We start from the raw sequence: 21246 nt of genomic DNA on the forward strand, positions 1-21246 counted from the left end.
TATGTGGCCTAGAAGACTTCAAGATTATTTGGAATAATGTTTCTTTTTTTCTTTCTGTTCTAACCAGAAGGGATTTGCTCTTGGGGGAAAAATAAAAAACCAAACTAAAACCAAACCCAAAACATTACAGCAAGACTTTTTAGTTTCTCTTTTTGATTGATGTTAAAATTTGTCTTCATTATAGAAAAAAATTTGTGTGAGGTGTTTGTTTATTTGTTTTAATCAGTTTTAAATTCTGCTTCTGTTAGTCAAATTGCAGTAGTGTTGATGGTTAGTCACTGAGAACTTGACATGGCCAGAGTAAAAACATATTCAGTAGGATTTTGTGCATATGTTTCTAGTAATAGATAACAGTCCCAGAGCATCCTGTTTGTAATGAGTTTTACATATCTAAGAAGTATGTTGTGTGTTTCAGGCACATGGCAATAATAGGATAGAGGACTGACTTTAGTTCAGAGTGTGCTATCCTCAACACAGGTATCCAAACAGTGTTAGCAAAGACTAATGAGACTGGCCAGTCGCTGTGGATTTTAAAGCTGCATGCATGCAGATTAGGGGAGAGAGAAGTAAGTGACAAAGACAGTATTGGTTTTAGTAATTAATCCCTCCTATTGTGCCATATTCCTGTGAGATCAGTTAGTATCCTTGGCATATTATTTCCTGTTATTTGAAGTATGAAAGAATGATATTGATGCCTGTTGCTCTCTTGAAAACCATTCTTTTGATCTTCATGAATCTGAAATCTAGACACTATTGATGTTGATTTGAATAGTTAGAGTAAGAAATATTTTTGTTTAAAGTGAAAATTATACACTCCTGCTAGTTATTTATCCTGCAAGTTATATATATCCTACAGTTCTCAAATCCCCAGGTGAATTTAGCTGGTCAGTTTTGGCGGCAAACCTGCTTCCAGCCAGAATTCCTTCTCTGTTTTTGCTTGGAGATTGGTAGTTCGTTTCTTTATTTGTTTTCCAACCATGTTCACTGTAAGAATATCATGTGCCTAATGTAAATTTCTGCCTCTACAAACATATAGAAAACAAACAGATGAACCAAAATCTTCAGGGAAAAACGCATGCCTTTCTGTGCTGCTGGAGACAAGTTGCTTCCCTTGTCCCAGTGACAGGATGCTTCTTTCTCTCTCAGCAGAAGAGAAATCTCGTCTCCACTAACACAATAGCTATAGTTGTGCTGCAGCCTGGCTTTGTTTTACAAAAGAAACCTGAAGTGAATGGACAAAGTATCAATGTTAGATTTTCTGGTTGTTTGCAATGAAAAAAAGTCAGATCTGTCCTGCTACTGATACTCTTTCAAGATGATTTACTCCCCTAAGAAATGAAACAAATTTCATAGAGGAGGAGAGGTTCAGTTCCGCTTCCCTGCGATTCTACACAGTCAGGTAATACTAATTTCTTTTGATTCTATATATTTATGACAAAAAGTGTTGCAGTTCTGCCTTGTCTGCTCCAGGCAGGTCTGAGGCAGAGCCTGCCCATTTGGGTTGTGATGGGAATAATACTGGGAACTATATTTCCAGTCACCCCTTATCCTCTGGGTAGGATTAGGTGTAATTCAGTAAGGATAATCCAGAATGCTTGTTTAATAATTTAGATATTCCCTTAGGTTTTTCAAATAATTTTTCATAGGGCCAGGAAAGATTTCAATCTCAAAAGATTGAATCAGATCATCCAAGTTACAGCTAAAAACTTAAAGACTAAAAAAAAAAAAAAAAAAAAGAAAAAGCCTTTGAAATCAGACCAAAACCATAAAAGATAAAAATAAAGAGGGTGTAGGATGACACAAAGAAAAGAATATGAGGTCAGAAAAATCTTTCTAGCTCTTTTTACCACAGCACCATCACAATATATTCAGTGATGCAGTGATTTTTGTCTATTTCTGTTATCACAGATCAAATCCTGAAATTAGAGACATAAATTGAACAAATACCTTAAATAACAAGACTAGAAGAGAGATATTTTATCTTCAGATATTGTCTCAGCTTGCTCAGCAACATTTCCATTCTTCTGAGTATGTTGTTGCACTATGATGCTTTTATTCCCATTTTTGGCTCTTACTAGTTTAGGCATTATACAGGGGAGAGCATGTCTCATGGGATGGCAAGCATTGTTCCTGACACTTAACACTGCATACCTCTGATGAAGTAATTATCAGAAACAGAATTGTCTCATTTTTTATAGACAAGCTGCTTTCATTAACCACAGGATCTTTTAAAAGTACCCTTAACTGTCTAAGAAATTAGAATGTTTCAGAAACACTGCCTTTGTCACCACATGTTGAGTGCAGTGTCATTTTTACTTACTTTTTGTTGTAAATTAGTTTTATAGAAAAACTAAGCAACAAGTACCAAGTAACTCGCAACATTGTATGAACTCTGTCTTGAAGTAGATTTATTTTTGTCAAGGGGATGGAAAGACAGGGCTGTCGAGCACAAGCTGAAAGCTGCAGGTGCCCATCTTAATCTCATGGTAACTTTGGGCCTCTTGGGAGAGGTGTTGGGAAGAGGTCTCAAGCAAGGCTGTTTGGGGCCATTAAGGGCCTAGTGGTTCCCCAGCCTCCTAGAGCTGCTGTGCTTCTTGATGACCTTTATGCTACAAGGAAACCTTTCAGAGAGTTTTTGACACATATAGTGTGCATATAGTTTGTGCATATATATATATATATGTCTGGCCCAGGATGACGATGTGTATTCATTCTCCACACTGGAGGTCATCTTTTGGGCACTTTTACTGAGAGCACAAGAAACAATATCTTCAGCATAGGAAAGCTGAATATTGATAAAGACTTGGAAGATCTGGTTTAATTGCTGAACTCTTGTGATGAAGCCAGAGACACATGTAACATTCATATAAAAAAGGACTCCTTCCCGGAATGTTTTGGATTTTTAGTTTTAACAGTGACAGGTTCTTCTATGTCACACCTCTAAACACAGTTTAGAGAGCATAACAGTATAGCATGTCAAATACTTAACATAGGTTTTGTATTTGGCATAGTGGAAAAGCACCTGTTAGATCTTTCATCCTGGTCTGTGCTTTAATAATACTCCTCCTCAAGCAGTTCTACCTAATAACTGACGTAGTATAAATTTGTTTAATAACTAGATATATTAACAGCATCCATATTAAACAGTTTCAAATGTCTAATTTTGATTTTCAACTATTGAAACTAAGTTGTGTGTTTGTGTTAAAGGAATTCTGATGCAGAACATAAGCTGCTGTAAAGAAGGTGCATGATGCTTTAAAGGGAGGTATATCTTAGTGGATATTCAAGAGAGCAGCAGAATAATGTGGGTGTTCACTGAATTAAAGTGTGCAGCTGTGAAAATGAAGCAATTCATCTATGATACTGCAGTGCATACTCAAAGTGGTTAACACTGCAATAATTGCATTCACATATTATTATATATTTTTAAAATTAAAAAAGTAGAGAATTAAAGTTTGTCGTTTTCCTTCCTGAGTGGAGCTTTTTTTAAAGAAAACTTTTGGACCATGATGCTGTGAATGACCCTTCCCCCCAAAAACAGGACTTCGAGCCACGTTAGTGTAGGGTAAGATAAAAAGTAAAGGTCCTTTAATAACACAGGGCCTACAGCCCACAGGAATACAGGATGACATGCATGTGTCTCAGTTCTTGTTTCCATGGCTTTTATAATAAGATCCCTCCAATCATTGCTTTACACATTTCTCAGTCCAGCCCCAGTTCCACCCCTGGTCCAACCCCCTGGAATTGGGTCTGGGGTCGTCAAGACCCTCTGTCTTCATCAGCTCTTCTTCCTCAGGCACACAAAGGTCTCTTGGAGTTCATCCAATTCTGGCTTCTGGGTCACTCTGACCTGTGTTTATGTTTCATTCTGTAGGCCTTCTGATATCCTTCAGTTCTTTACCTTGGAAAGGAGTCTAAACAAGATTAATTAACTAAAGGAATTTGAGCTCCCTGTTCTGGGACAGGGGTAGTGATAGAAAGGCATTAAACTTAAACTGTTAGAAATATTAACCCTCTAAAAATCTACAACTACTCTGTTCCTAAAATCTACAAAATGTGAAAATCAGAACAAAAACTCCTTTGGCATCACCATTAAAAAAAATGGAGGCATAGTACAGGATGTTTACAGTTAAAAAAATAGAATAAATCCTTGTCCAATGTGTGAACTTCTGATACCAGCATTTCTGAGGTTTTGCATGAAAAAAGCATTTATCTGTAAAATAAGAACATAAGAAATATTGTACATACAAAACTGCCGAGTTGGGGAGGTTTGTGCAGTCTTGTGAAAGCATGGTTCATTTAGCATCTGCACAAATATTTATGACCATGACACTGGCAATCTTGTTTCATCACCTATAAGTAACAAATAAGAAAAAGGTATTTTCATTGAAGATGTTTTGTTTTCAAACCCATTTAAGATGGAGATTAGAAAATTGTCAGAAGCAGAATTTGTTTCTTAGTTACATCTTTCCCCATACTAGAAAGAAATCAGACCTTAGAGTTAACTGAAGAAATTGCTTTGCAGGATAAGATGAAATATGTTCTTCTTCTCCTGCTTGAATCTTTCACCTTTTTTAAGGGGTTTTGCTTGTGAGATGCTGCCAGAATTCTTTAACAGAGGACAAATTTAAATCCATATTGATACCTAGTGAAAATTGTTGATGTATACGAAATAGAATGGATTCTTCTTTTCTTACAGAGGTTTATGGGACATACTTTTATTTAATTATTTTCCTACGGGTAAGATGTTCCAAATTCTCCTACTGTGTGGAGATTTTTACAATTAATAGAGGGAAACTGTATGCTGAAATACAGTGAAAATATTGCACATTGTTGCACAGATTTTCTTTAGATATCTCTTATCCCCAGCAATTGTTAATATTTAGTCATGTAAAATCTTCATGAGTCTTCAGAGATGTGTTAACAGACATGGAAAGTAATGCTTAATATTGCTTAGTATTGTTTTATCTTCTATCCTGATGTTGGTGACACTTAAGTATGTTCTCTTTTGCAAACACTGTGCTCTCTCTGTGCCTCATCTTCAGGAAGATTTGGAGACATTCAACAGGTGTTCATATCTTCTTCAAGGCCTTTTTGTTTATATGAATCTTTGGCTACTGAAGAAGGACTTTGCAGGTTTTCTGATCTTTGTGGGAGAAAAAGGAATAACCTGTTTCCAACTCTTTCAGAGTGTTGGTGAATCTTGATAACATTTTGTGTATAATATGTCAGTTTATTAATACATATGTGCAAGTGCCAACTGAAACTTTAGAACAGTTGTAAATATTATATACTGCATTTCAGAAGCCATAAAAAGTAGTAGGTTTTTTTAGACTCATTGAATTTGGGCAGGCTTTTTAAATATCAGTGGCACTGTATATTTGAGTATGTTTCCAGTTGATAGGATTTTAAGGCCTGTGTAGAACAATATATACATGCATATGTCTAATATGCGTAAAAGTGAATACATGGAAATAAAAAATAATTTTTCCTATTTAGGTGCATTCTTTATCCCTTGAGAAACTCAGTACAAGAAAGATATGTAAGATAGAAAAATGTAATTGCCTTTCTTTTTTTAGAAGCTGATTTTTCTGCTGTTAGTGGGTTAGACTTAGGATGAATTTATTTAGATGAAAAAGCTTCACAGCCTTTCAGTCTGAATTAGTCATTGCTAGGCACTTTGTTTTATAGCTGATCCCAGAATTTCTGTGAAGTCAGTCTAGCTTTACTTATGATTGAAAGCCTTTATGAAAATCCTAAGGAAAATCACTATAAAAGGATTTATATGATTAAAGTCAGATGTCTAGCAAATACTCAGAAACTCACATTCATGCAGTGAAAATTTTAAAACATGAGCTCTCTTTTAATCATTTTGTACTCCAGATGATAAACAAACATTGTTTCTGTTTGGAGCAGCCTCCTGTGAAAATATTTCATAACTCTACTATGGAGTTAAATCAAGTGGTTATGAAGGCTACTTCATTTACCAAAAGGTTTTATAGCATAATTTTAGCAGCATTCCTGTTATTGAAATCACAAGCATCCAATTCAAAGAGTAAAATAGAGAAGTAAACATAAGTTGCCAAAATAGCATTGAATTATACAAAAAATGTGTTAATTAATCAAAGCACATAAGTCAGAGAATTAATTTATGAGAAGCACTGATTTCATGCACAAAATACAGTTGTTTGCCTCCTAAATTCCTTTATTTATTACTGTTTTGCACACCTGACCCTTGTGTTTGAACAGGATAAGGCAATTCATTGAAAGTGTTGGCTATCGTTCACCAGTTAAGAATTGTTATTCTGCTTATATTGAGACATATAATCTATTTTTATACTACAGACACCTGTTATTGTACAAGAAGAAATAGGAATGAGCTACATATTGGCCAAATTTGGATGTATTCTTTGGAGAACTGTATTCTTTCATACATTGTTGAAGAAGTGAACCACCTGTTTCCAAGTGGAACACAATTGACAGTCATATACATCATCATTTGTACTATTTTAGAAGCTCTGTTGGTTTACTTGTCTCAGGGAGCATTTTGTGATGATAAATTTGCAGCTGAATGGTTGAGGCTTATTTGTAGTTGAACTCTAAAGGAGATTTTCTGTTCCATTTCAATCAATTCTTACTTAGAGTTTTCTATCTGGATTGGAACATGCATCCTTTAATGAGAAAAAAACCTTTGGGGGAAATATTGATTCACTGTAAAGCTCTATACATGATTACTTACTGGTATAAAAATTACCAACTGCAGAAGTACAGAAGCACAGAAGAGGGCCTTTTTGTTTTTCATGGCAGCATATGCTTATGACACACTTTTGGTGCTGGATTCTGGCAATGTCTCAATATAAGGCCTTTTCCTCATTCAGAGCAAAGCTGTCAGTGTTTCTTTCATGCAGGATTGCTGCTCCCCCAACCAGGTATGCCATTCTGCAGATGTCAGGAAAAGCACAGGGCTGAGGTACAGAGTGGGTGCTTTGGCATATGCTGGTAGAGCACAGTCATCAAGTACCCTCAGAGACCTACCTATATGTATGAAGACGTGTCTTGCCCCAAGGTGAGGGAACAGAACAGCAGGAGGTGATGGCATGGCTGGGAGAATAAAACTCATGTTAGGTAACATCTCAGTATCATGTTATGTGTTGGGAGAGAACTTCAAGGCAGATTTATTTATATCCCAAAGTACCAGAGAACTGCAATCTCTAGCAGCTGACTTAAAGCTCTATGACTACTGCTTAGACAAATTTATTTCTCTCTGAATATCCAGTCTTGGTTCAGCCCACAGCTTTTTCTAATATTAAAACTCACTCTACATTAGAAATGTCACAGAATGAATTTTCCATTCCATTCTTCTCTTTGAAGTATCTAGGTACACTAATATAAATCTGAATGGTCGTTTGCATGCAGGACCTTCTTCCAACCACACTCATCTGCTGCTAAGTTGATGGTTGATTTTCAAAGCTGCCTCTTCTTCCTGTTAAATGTTTTGCTTTATCAACAACACCTGAAGTGAGAGGGTGTCCCACAGGCTTCTGCAATGCCAGAGCTGGGGTGAGATATTTGCCACAGTTACGGCGGCACAGTGGTTCTCCACGTACCAGGAAAGGGTTTCCCTGAGGTTTGAAAATCACCCTCTTCACACTGAGAAGGTCTTCAGGAAAGAAAGGAGAAAGGAAAGGTTAAAAATTTACCTTTTATGACTAGCTCATAAAACAAACTAAACCAAAGAAAAATGTTTATTACACACAAGAGGGCGTGTCTTCAGAAAATACTGACTTTTCAGTGATACAGAGAAGTGCTTCCCTGTAGTGCTACGTTCTGTTCAAGTTTTACTTCATAAGTGGTTCAGGCCAGCTAACTACTGAGTCTAGAAAGACCCAAACTCCCAGGTCTATGTCTTACCAAACTCCCAGCTCTGTGTCTGAGTTGGGTAGCTTAGCCACATCCTTGGGTCAATGACTTGCATCAAATGCATAAAGGCCCTTGATATATACTCTTTTTTAGTACGAGTGCAGTATCCCTATATTTAAAAGATTTCAAGTATTAATTCAATCAATTCATATAAATCAAATACATGTAACTACTCTATGATCTCCCTATGAAGTAAAGAAAATATATGTTTTGATAAGCTATCTTCTTTTATTGTGCTTCTTTGTTTCTGACTAGCCGAATTAAGCATTTTTGTGGTGCATGTCTCAGTCAAATTACTAAGATAATCAAGGTAATAAATGTTCAGTTAAAGCATAATTTAAAAAAACTAGGGAGCATCATGACACTTCCTATTTTTTTTTAACTTAGTTGATTTTATTAAAAGAAACACTTGATTACAGCTCCTTGTTAGGTTTTGGTGTGGGATTTTTTCCCCCTTTTTCCTTTTCATGCATCAATATGGTTCCTAACTGGGTCCACAGTTATATGTGGAAAAATTTACTATCTTAAAATCAAGTCCTGGACTGTTACTATTTTTGTATTATGGCCTGCTTGTTAGGATGCATCTGGATTTAAAACTTAATAAGTTTTAGAGTAGATAGAAAACTTGAAAGTAAGTTGTAAGTATTGTGGACCATTGTGGAACTCTCTTGGCACATTTCACAAGCCCCCTTGGATGTTAATGATGATCCCTGAAATTAGAAGGAAGTGTCATTTTGATGCATAAATAAATGCATATTGCAGTAGAAGCAATAGAATCTGAATAGGAAATAAAAGCTTTTCTTTTGGAATAAGAGTCTTCAGCCATAATTAACTAGCACTGGTCAATCCATACTACCTACTTATTTACTTTATTGGAATAATTTAATTCTGCACTAGCTCTTTGGCTAGTGAGAATAACATGTAAAACAATAAAACCCACAAAACCAAACAAATTCCCCTCATCCTCCTTGCCCAACCCCCAAAACCAACCAAACAAATAAACAAAAGGAATAAAAATGTAGGCATATGACTTGAGATATTGCAAAAGCAACAGATATGAGAAAGTAAAAAAATGCTCACCTTTGCACATTGCAAGTAAAAGCATAGCCCAAGCCCATGGATGAGGAAATTGTAGAGAAATGACCAGTTTATGGCAAGGTATCTTACTTCTATTTTTAAGACTTAGATCTCCGTACAACACTCTGAATCCCAGGAATCATAATTTAGTTTTTGAGTTCCTAGGCTATTATCTGCAGCTGTGCAATATTAGAGCATATTTTGGATACATCAGTGTTTGAAGGCACTGGCCAGTTTTTGGCTAACAAAGGAAGTGCATGTCTGTTTGCTGCTATAACCAACCATGTTAACTCTTACATAACTTCTACACAGCAAGTACAAGCTGCAAAGTAGTGAACCACTAAGATCTGATGATGGTCATCTGGTTACATGATTAAAAACAGTTAATCTAAATTTACTAAGAATGCCTATACAGTTCTGATGGGCTAAGGATACTCCAATAGTTTGGATCCAGAGATACAGAGTTATTTCATTTGAGAGTAAGTGATGGGTAGATCTTTGTGCTACCTGTGTACAGAGCAGACACTCTTCTGCTAGATGTACTTATAGCATTGAAGCACTCAAGCATTTGTGGCTCCTACGCTGGACTGCTGCAGTGCTGTATGGGGATACACCCTCACAGAATCACAAAATAGGTCTGGTTGTGTTTTTATGAAAGTGTTTCTTGCTGCTGTTACTGCTTACTTTTGGGTTCAACAATCATAGAATCATAGAATCAGTTGGGTTGGAAGAGACCTCTGAGATCATCAAGTCCAACCCTTCATCCATGGAGGGTTTCTTCCAGTAACTTAGTGTTTTGACAAACATGTTAGGAAACACTGAACAAGGTTGTTCATATTCATGGAGTAAAATGCATCTCTGACAGTGACTGTCCTCATTTGCTTTTTCTCTTGGCTCCACGCACACGAATGCTCTCAGTGCTCATGTGTTGGACTGTCTGTTTCTGACAAATGTTGGGAGAACGCAATACTCTCCCTTACACAGGCTTCAGTAAAAGATTTTAGTTACTGAACAAGACTTTCTGTCTGAGTCATAGTGAAGACAGGTATTTTAAGGAACATAGAAGATATATTCACATGTGGAACAAACCAGAAATCCAGGCCTTCTCTTGCACTAACCTGGCAAAATTGTAACAAGTAAGGCTGTCGGAACCTCACACAATGAGAGATATATGGTCCCAGGTATATATGGCACTCTGTTCTTCAATTTACATCTGTTTCATGAAAGGTCCAGTTTAATATGCAAAAGAATAATTATGAATCTAAAATCTCTGAATGGGAAGCTATATATGTGTGTGTGTATATATATATATATACATATATATATATATACATATATATATATATATACACACACACACACACACATATATATATACGTGTATATATATATATATATGAAATACTTTTTCAATGGACTATAGTACCTTTCAATGAAGGTATACAAGCTGGAAACTCACTCAGAAATCAGAAAGTAAACAGAAGACAGAATCTTATCTGAGAGAGCTTGGAACTGGTAGTTCTAAATCCTCCTACTTCAAGGTGGGCTGCATCTTGGTATATTTGTTTCCTGAGCAATGAGAGACAGGATGATAGCAGGAGCTCATAAATTTCACAGCACACAGTAGCTGATTGGTTAGAATATGCATTAAGTGCCGGGTGAAGTGGAGCTTTTTTTAGAAGTATACTGTTTTGTAACTATATTTTTAATGTTTCATGGAATGCCTAAAGCAAAAGATAGCATTTCTTTTTAGTCAGGGTATTTATTTGTTGAAATAAATGAATAATTTATTTACTTGCTATCTTGGTTGTATGTCTTCTTTCTGTGGATCCTTGTCAGGAGGTACTTCAAATGGATATTTTTAAAGAGCAGTGTTGGTCTTGGGGAATAATTGAAGCATAGCAGTAGGTGAGTTATATGTCCCTGTAGTTGGCCTTTGGACCTTTTGAATGTCAATTTTTATAGTAATTTCGTTACTTGAAAACATGCTGTGGTGATTAAGTTCACATCTTTTATCCCAGAAAATCAGTTGCCATCTTTGCATTGATCAGTCAGGAAAACTGCAAGCCTTATTATGTTGTGTTCAGCTGTCTCCATGATACACATAAACCAAATACAGGGTAATTTTTCCATCTGTCCTCCCTTCAGTCTGACCTTGTCTCTACTTTTGTTAATGCAGATCAGGTAGTATGACTCAAAGGAGTCTAAATGCACGCCTTCTAAGTATGTTTATGGGTATTTGTCTAATTATTTGTCTGTTTATTTTGACAGTGACTTGTGTGCTCATGTGTTTGTGTATTTATTTGCACGCCTGCATGTACTTGTTAACAGACCTTCCAGAGCTTGCTTCCAAAATGCTGGACCTGGTTCTCAAACTTGTACAATTACTTTACTTTAAAAGACTTGTGGCAAATACAGACAAGTTACGTAACAAGTGCAATCCAAGTTTAGTTTAGTATTGAGAGATCTAAATTAACATGATGAAATAATGAAAACTCAGTATTTCTGTAACAAAAAAATCACAGGTTTACCTTTGAATACTTATACCATATACAGCACATTAAATTATAAAAGCATCCTGTATGAAATAAATATTTGGGAAAATTAAGCTACAAAACCTTCCTAGGACTAAAACAAAACTACAAAAAAAAAAAAAAGCAGGAAAACATCATTCATTGCTGTTTATTAGTATAAGTTAAATTACTTCAGGTGATTATCTCAAGTGATGTTAAAGAACTTAATCTCCAAGAAAATAAAATCACCCTCTGAGCTATACTTAAAAATAGAGTTAATGGCTTAACTTCCTTCATCAGAGCATGAAAATGTCATTCTGGATGTTTTAAGTACTTGGGCAGAAGTATATGTAAAAAAGGAATCTACTTGTAATAAAATACAAGGATTACCTAATTTTGCACTGTTAGCAGACAGATGATAATCTAAACAATTTGAGAGTATGACCCTTAGCTTGAAAGCTCCATGTGCCAGGATCTCTACAGACAAGAGATTTTCCATGAGCATTATAGAAACATTCAAGAAACAGAAGATTGTGGGAGATTTCTAAAATATTCTAGGAAATGGATCTTGAAACAGTCCTTCCCAGAAACTGTGTGCTATCATAATTCAAGTTCAAGTAATTTAACAAATACAACTCACCTGATAATCTAGATTTTTATTCAGTATTGTAATGATTTCACAGCATTTGATACAACTAAATAATAATGAACATGTGAAAACAAACTAGATGCTGCCTCATCTTGTAAACAGTTTGTGGCATATATGTTTCTATGGAAAAATTTTTTGAAATTATAGATATTATAGTTACTGAAGCAGTAATTCTCTAAATAAAATATAATTTTCTCAGCAAAAATTAGATTCCTAAACAGGCACAAAAATGTGGCCTCACTTGATTTTTGTACCAGTTTCATGCCCAAATAGATTGCATTATGCTATGAAGATACCAAAACTGATATAAAACTGATATAAAAGCGGATATCAACCCACAATACCAGAATAGCATTATCAGGCTCATGATGTAAAGACTTATCCCTATATCTTCTGACTTTCAAAAGTTGGGTGTGTGGTTGAATACTTAATTACAATGCAAAGATACTGCCATGGAATATGCCAATCATGAGTTGGTTTGTACAAAGCCAGTATCTGACAAGAGCTGTAGCTCTGGTAGACTTTAGCACATGCAAATTATGACCACTTTTGGAAGCAAGTCTAGGAAGATTCACCTGCATTTTTCTCACTCTTGTCATAGTTACTGTTACATTTTGACATCTTGTGTAATGATACTTTTTTTTTTCCACAGAGATGCAGGGTAGAAATCTGGGTCAATAAGTCTGATCTTTTCTTAAAATTAGATAACCTTCATGCCATTCCTTTCATGAATGACCCTATTAAAGCAATCTTCCTGCATAGGTTATCAGTATATTTTGTTAGCATTTTCCTATATCTTTATACTAGTGTGATTAATGGTATTACTAAATCCCATATATCCCTGAGCTGTTTATTAAGGATTGGTTGCTGGTATTTTCAGCTTTCCCTGCTATAATTTGTCTCTTTTTTTGTTCTAATGAGACTTAGTTCTCTCCCTCTTAAATAAGTTTTACCTACTAACCAGTCCCAGATGAATTTCCTTTACCACACTTCCTTTTTCATTAAGATTACTTTTTACCTTGATTAGCTTTATATCTAAAATAGAGCAATTTAAGATAGAACAAATGGAATAGTTTAACCTGTTATAAACTAGGTGTGTTACAGTGATTAGCTTAAACATAAAATGATACATTGAACCAAACATGAGACTTCAATGAAATAAAATATTTATGGAACAAGTCTGTGACATATAACAGCATAATCACAACAACCTATCTGAGGCATAGGATAAATGAAATGTAAAAATAAGAATTGTGCAATGGCTTTTAATGGTTAGCTGCATTTTCTCCCAGAAATCAAGCATAATTATAATACATTTTCCAACTGTTCCTTTTTCCTTACAGTACTTGGGGTGTATAGAAGTCTTACGCTCAATGAGATCCCTTGACTTCAATACTAGAACGCAGATTGCAAGGTAAGACTTTGTACAACTATGTTTTTTAAAGTTACTTGTGTCCTCAAAGTGGAAAGGCTGGGAAGATGGCAAAACTCATAGTAAAGAATTTTTGGATACCATCAGTCCACTTTGTAGTTTTACTTTTACAGGTAAGTCTCTGACTTGGTATTAATACAACTCCAACAAGGCTTAAAGGATATTTTCTTCATGGATTTTTGATATACCAGGAGCTACTTTAGAAAATGTTTGCCTGTTTATTATGCCAAGTAAGGCACTTACCTGGTTTCCAATTTCATGATATTCAAGCCAATGAGAATTAGAATATTTTAAAAATTTATGATGCATTTGTCAAAATTAGTCTAGGGGGGTGGTTTGGGGGGCTGTGTTTATAGGTTTTAACATTAATTTCTTAAGAAAACTTGTCAGAGTACAAACTATCTGCACAAAGGATATTAATTAAAATGTATTACCACAATGACACCAGAGACAAATGAAATAATGTTTTCTTTTTCAGACTATATGTAAGAAACAATAAGCTTGTAATAGTTCTTATACCAATTCTTTTAAATGCGTCATGGTATTTTTGTAAGAGCAGTACATAAGTACAGCGCTGTCTAAAGAAGCAACCATGAATCATTTTTTTTTCTAAGAAGAGTATTTTTTGAGAACTATAGAAAATGGTGTTCTGCAGGCATTTTCACTTGAAAACCTGAGTCATTGATTTCAGAGGGATGTGGCATTCATGTCTTCTAGCAAGTAAAGACCATATTTTCAAATTCTGGATTTGAAATAATGAAGGAATCCTTTCTAAAGAAACACATATAAAGTGATATGACTGGATACAGTGCTTGAATGTCACCTCTTTGAGACATTGTACAGTTGTCAATAAGTCTACCATAAACCATTTGTCAGATCATAAACAGTTGTTTCTTTTATTAAATGAGAAAATTGCTTGGTTTTAGGCATGCATGCTGATCATATGGTCTATATGCATTGACTTTGAGTTACACTTGCATACAGCAGCTTTGAATTGGATGCCACAAGTCCTCAAAAACAGTTAATAATTTGTCAAGATACTGCATTGATAAGAGGCATGAAAGTACAAGGACAGGTAAATGACAGAATTCTCTTTTTCAGGCAATGTAGACTATGGAGTCATTTGAGAATTTTACTACTGTACTTTTGAAAAACTCATGTACATGTATGATGTAATTGCAGCAGTGAACTTATAAAATTATTTCATGTCTAAGCAGACTTGTAGTTCCAATGCAAGTGGTATATTTGTGTTTACCTCTTGGAAGTTCAGTGATACTGGCTAATGAAACAGTTGTTATAGTTATTGGGCTTGTTTTCTATACCTGAAGGGGAATTGAATTAATCTTTATTTTTCTGCGGGATTTCGTTTGCTGTATGTCTTCATTGGAAAAGTGTTGTGATTTGCTTAGTATCTAGCTTAAAGGCACTACTTTGCCATTAATAGTTAAGCATATTTGGTGATCTGAAAGCAATATCATCTATACAAACAAAATATCTGTGCCTTGTAGTTCCTTCAGTATAAAAACATGTCTTGTCTTTTACTGTGAAACAAACTTAGAATTATATATCTTTTTAAATGTTGAAGTTACAGCATGTTTGACTACATGGTGGTCATTTTGTTCTGTCTTCCACTGATCCTATCTATAGCACAGGATATTTTCTCAAGCAGGAAGCTGTATCTTCCTGTTTTGCTTTTTATTTTGCATTTACAGTTTCTGTTTATGATAAAACAATGAAAACTCATCATTTTGATCATGTAGTTCTTGATCTAAAACTGTTCAGGTGACTTTTGAATCACAATATAGCATCTTAGACTGCATTTCATTTCATTCATCTGGCTTCAGAAATATCCTTGTCATGTCTTAAGTTTTCAGTACTTTCATGCTTTGTCATGTAGCATTTATCATACAAGCCTATTGTTTATTAAGCAAATATTATTAAGGAATTGCTAAAATTCACATGTGCTGATTAACTTTCATGTGTGTATTAGGAAACCTGACATTTGCCTTATGTACTGAATTAATAATGCTGATACTCTGATATTACAGGCACCAATTCCCTCTTAAGAAGACACCTGGCACCAAATGGCCTGTGCAGCCCTTTGATTACAAATAAAATAAAAGCACTTGAGTGTTGCATTTATGTCCATTATGTCATACATTTATTTTTAAGTATGACCGTTACTGATTTCTGAGCAGCTGCCACCAGGAAACTGTCCCTTAAACCTGATGGGTTCCGATGCAGTGTGATTGAGGTCTGGGTCTACAGATACAGTAATGGTAGCTGTGTCTGCATCAGTTGAGCAACCTAGATACAAAGCTACCGTAAAAGCTTTGCTATCTAAATTTCTTTGTGCTGTTTCCTATAACTGGAGAAATTGATTCTACTTCATTCATCAAACCTGTTTGATCTGTTATTCTTCCAAGACCTTGCAAATCCAGTCACAGAACAAAGTGATGTGTCTTGGGCCGATGTGACTTCTGACATTATGTGCTATTTACTAAATATGATTTAAAAACAGATAGAAAAAAAATTAGTCAAGTTACCTGAATTAGTATGAAAGTCTGGGTGCATCTCTTCCTAAATAAGCAAAGCATTATGTTTGACATGTACAGAACACTTGCTGCCCTTCTAGCACTGCATCATGTCCCTTTCCCTGCCTGCTTTTTTACTTCATTACTTTTTCTCCTTATTTCTGAGCTCAAACATAGGAAGACAGTCATTAGAAATTCTACCTTTGCCTTCTTTCTGTATTCTTGTTATTGCATATATGACTTTATGTCTCTTCTAGCCTTCAGGATGAACAAAATCCCAAAGTAAGATAAGCCACTGAAAGAAAAAACTTGTGTGGTTTAGTCATGGTAAGGTGAGATATGTAGTCTCTGCCTCTACTGAAAAAACTCTGGGTATTATTTTAGACAAACTGTTAATCCCAGTCACAGACAACTCTGTGATTAAACGAATTAGTTCTTGTAAATGGCACTTAAATGTTGAGTGAACATTTAGAAATTACTTAAAAGTTGGGCTAGGATTTTCAGTTTTCTAGTGAGTTAGAGATAAGAAATCAATAAGAAAATGTTGCCCACATAATTTGAATGGCTTCTAAAATCACAGCTGTTGTAATGCATTAGGAAAGCATATACACCAGTGTATATGCATGGTCCTGTCTAACAAATGAACAACTTTTGCTTCAATTTGAGGAACTGCATTGAAGCCCTAGTGTAAATAGTTTGGTCTGTATTGCAGTCACATGAAATGTCAGTTCATGCCATCTAATGCTGTTATACCTAGCCTGTAACTTGTGTTTGGTTTGCTTTTTCACTTTTTGTAAATTAAAACTTTAAAACTCACACCAATATGTTTATCTTTGTGTGAAAGCAGTGAGCAAGCACTTTCACATCATCCTCTTCATCGATCTTAACAACCTTGGTGGTGCCTTGCAAAGGTATCATCCTAATTTTGTAACTGATTTGAGAAAACGAACAGCTGTTCACAATTTATAGTAGATTTTTCCTCTTATCATTATGCATTTGAAGTCTCAAGATTCTCTCACAAGAAGAGAAGAACTAGAGTAGTATAATCACTTGTATTGTACTTATTCTTTTCTGTAATGAATGTAATGTCATGTGAATTCTTGAGCAAATAAATGGATGCACAAGACAAGGGTCAGCAGTTATACATAATGATAAATGGAAGCCAGCTGAATCCATCTGTTGCATCATTTATTATCCAGTGATAATTCTTGTAGCACATGTGAAGTCAAGATGACTTTCTTGAGCAGCAAGACGAACAAAAGCATTTAATTTTCAACATAATGGAGGAACAGGAAGACTAGCAGATGAGACCACTGAGCTAACCACAGGAGGCAAGTGGTTAAGGTTCATCTAAACCTACCACCATCGTCCCTGAAAGGGTCATTCTTAAGCATCTGTGGCCAGGCCCTTTGTTCCTTTGGGCCTTTTATTAAAAAAAAAATTAAAATTCAGGTAAAATTCTTTTGCAACATATGCAGTGTTTGCAGGTCATGTAATATGTTCGTATGTTTATTTTTGAAGCTGTTCTATTGTAGTGAGTCTTCACTTCTGTGTTGTATGCACGAGTTACACTCTGGTTTGAATTAGATATTGCATGCATTGTTGTACATCTGGGTTAGGACTACAAGGATGCATTTTCATTGGCATTTATGACCTTGGTTTCCTGCATGCCACATCACAAAGTCACACATCTCCATTCTACGTAAAACATTATGTTGCATGCTCTGTTAATAGCAAGTAGATCAGAGTACTGAAATACTTCATATCAGCATTGGACCCAAATCCAAACTCTAATCCCAGCCATCTCTACGTGTTTTGGGCTGCACTATTGGAAAGGAATTCATTTCCAAATTTATGGGCTCAACTTTATCAATAAAATTATTAAACAAAATGCATTCATGCCAATATCCCAAGCTTTTGGAATAGAGATGGTGGAAGTCCAAATTTTAGAGCTGGATTTGAGACCAATCCTAAACAATATGAATGAAGTTCAGTTGATGAAGTGTTTCAATTATATCTGTATTCTTTGCAGAAGTCCATTGTCAGCAACCATCACTGTAAAAAGGATGGAAGACATTGAAAAGGAAGAATGTTTCTCCTGTGATTTTTGAAGGTGGATATGTAATATGTTATCTGCAGTGAATTCTATATTCAGTGTCTTTCTTAACATGCTGTCTTGCTTAGAAGGTGAGTGTGGTTAATCTCTGCTTTATGTTATATGTACTCTGGATGTGGAATTGTGCTTAAGTAATGGTGCTTAGGGGATGGCAGATCTGCAGTCTGGATACACATCCTTATGAAGCAAGAAGTGTGGACAGTTATGTCTGAGTCAAAACTGGGAAGCACAGGGTGCAGACTACTGCTCAGTTCATCAGGAAGCATGATTCTCAGAAGTAGATGGAGACACCCTTATAATTTGTACAGCACACCACTAAGTGGGACAATGATAGCTATAGTATGTATGTATGTATGGCCAGACTTCACGAATGCAGATTTGGGAAGGGCTCTCCCCACATGGGTGTGCCCTTCCAGCCTGCGCAGTGGATTTTATAGGTGAGGCACAGCGTGCACAGAACAGGCCCCACCGTTTAAGTTCTGTGGTTCCATTTGCCACGGCCGAGCGAGCTTGGACAGTGACAGTGAAGTCCTCGGGACTGTCACAGCACCCAGTACTAACCGGGGCTGACCCTGCTGAGCATCTGAGATCTGACAGAATGGGATGGCAGGGGGGTATTTAACTGCCCAGGGGACGGTCCCACTGAGACTCGAACTCAGGTCCTTGGGATTCAGAGTCCAGAGTGCTCTCCTTTACAGCACAGGACCACCCTTTGACAGCTGTAGTGCCTGATAGAGAATTATTTACATTTGCTGGGTAAACTGTCATTAGCACAGAAATGGGGTAGTATAAAATAGGATTTTGTATGCCTAACAATGGAATCTTTAATTTTCAATGTAGTATTAGTGTGGAAAATGTTACCTAGTATTTGGAGTAATTTCACTAATGCATGGTAATGTAAAGCTGGAGCGAGAGCAATTAATTGACCTCACTTGCTATTTTAAGAAAACAAAGGGCCTCTCAGGGGATGAAGAAGGTGAAAAGTTGAAAGCCAATTAGTCAGGGAAGCAGGTATGCATATAATTGTACCCTGGATTTACAGAAAGCTGGTGACTCCACATGGCTCTGCAGAAGGAGGACCTGAGGCAGAGTGGTCTTACCATGTTTTAAATGCAGATTTCAGTACAAAGTTAGTAACTGCCTAGAAACATGGAAACTGAAACCTCCTCACATTCTCCTAATAGCACCTAGCGGCTTGATTGCACAAAGAAATGATGGCACAAGGAATTCGAGTGTCATTCACATGACATGTCCAGTCACATAAGACAGTTCTTCACCTCCAGACAGTCCTTTTTGGCAAATACAACTCGTATATTTATAAAATGTTATCTATTTTATGCAGTTATTCAAAAGGGCAGAGTTAGGACTTTAATAATCTAAATAGAAAAACAGCTTTTGTAACATATCAGTCTGCAAAGTCCTGCTTTGGACATGAAGCCAATTAGTGGTTAGAGAAAAAGATTTGTTAGACTAAATGTTTTTATTTCACTTGTGTAAGGTTTCCTATGTCTTCCTTTGAAATATCTGATATGGACTACTCTTTGATGGAGAAGATACCTTAGTAAATGAGCTGAGGCTGGACCCTGTTTGGAGGTTACTATGATCCTTATTTAGCAAGAGAAACCAGTTTTAATTTCTCTCTCTCCATTTCTCTGACCAGTACTAGGATACATACTAGGTTGAGTGGAAAAAGACCTGAAGGTCACAAAAGAAGTTAAGGGACTGAGCTGCTTTACAGAGCTGCTTTACCTTCAAGTACATGGTTATTTTAGTTTTTTTAGGTGTCAATGACGATATTGTTGACAGATGGAGGGTTGTGTATAAGAAAGGTTTTGTAGGATTGCGTTCAATGTCCAGGTTTTATGTAGTCCTACTTCATGTTCATAAAAGCTGTGTACGAAGGTGGAGTTAAGAGATATATCTGAATGAGGTATGCTGCTGAATAAACAAGTTTCACTCTATGTTTTTTAAAATAAGACCATTGCTCAGAACTACTTTATTGGAAGAAATCATCAAGATCAGGTAGACTTTTCTGTTACTGATGAATGAAACTGGGTTTCTGAAACTTACTTGCATGTTATAAAAGAAGGTACAACTTGTACAGAAATTGTCTCAAAAATTCCTTAAAGTTAGGTCGTCTATAAATACAGAGAACAGAATTGTCATTGAGCATACCAATGGATTAAAAGTTTCTTTGGCAGTAAAGAGAGTCCTTACAAGTGCATTGATTTCTCTCAGGAGTTTAGTGGAAGTCTCACATTGAAGACACATGAGCATAGCTGTCATTAGGTAGACTGCATAATAAATACCTAATGCCATATTGTACTCTACATCTGACAGTTGCCAAAGTCAACTGGTTTACTGTATAAAGTTTATTCCATAAAACAAAAATGAAGTTGGCCTACTTCCTTTTATTTTCTGTTTGTAGATTTTCTACATGTGAAAAACTCCACTTGAAGAAACCAAATGAGGAGCTGACAAAAAGAAAAAGAAGAGTTGTTGTCTCCTTGTTCTATGAGTGATGTCACATTGGCTTTTTTGACACATCTGCTGATGTCACCTTATTCCATAAAACTTTTCTTCCAGGCTTCCCATAAAGACAGGCTTCTCTTCTGTCAGGATGGTGTGACAAATGGTATCACTTGGTCTCTGCATCACTTTCTTGTGGGGATTCCCCAAAGGGGTGCTCCCTGCATGGTACTTTGAATTCATGGAAGTGGGTGCATCTGTGCTGCAGAGTTTACACCCCCTTCCTCTCTACACCCTGCGGTTCATACTCCTTGGCTACTTCTTCAGCCATACATCTTTCAGACATGATCAATCTGCAAGTTGACATTTAAAGTTCTGTAAGCAGTAATATAATGGTTTACTCTACAGAGCCTGTGAATGTCCCCTTTGCTACTGCAGACAGCACATGCTTGTTTTGCTGGTTTTGCAAATGAACAAATAATGTTTCAATTATTAAACAGATTTCTGAAAATGTATTTTTGGACTCTTCCTTTTTT

General features: G+C 36.0%; 1 protein-coding gene across 5 annotated transcripts in view; it reads left to right on the forward strand.

Annotated features, from left to right (window-relative positions):
• The window catches only part of SHC3 (SHC adaptor protein 3), a 66167-nt gene that overhangs the window by 6015 nt on the left and 38906 nt on the right, over nucleotides 1-21246 (forward strand). For all 5 annotated transcript variants that reach the window (XM_071581177.1, XM_071581174.1, XM_071581175.1 and 2 more), the window contains one exon: nucleotides 13503-13573. In XM_071581177.1, the coding sequence (XP_071437278.1) occupies nucleotides 13503-13573 (71 nt within the window). The remainder of the gene's footprint in view (nucleotides 1-13502; nucleotides 13574-21246) is intronic.

The sequence above is a fragment of the Pithys albifrons genome, chromosome Z, assembly GCF_047495875.1.
Source record: "Pithys albifrons albifrons isolate INPA30051 chromosome Z, PitAlb_v1, whole genome shotgun sequence".
In the NCBI taxonomy this organism is placed as follows: Eukaryota; Metazoa; Chordata; class Aves; order Passeriformes; family Thamnophilidae; genus Pithys; species Pithys albifrons.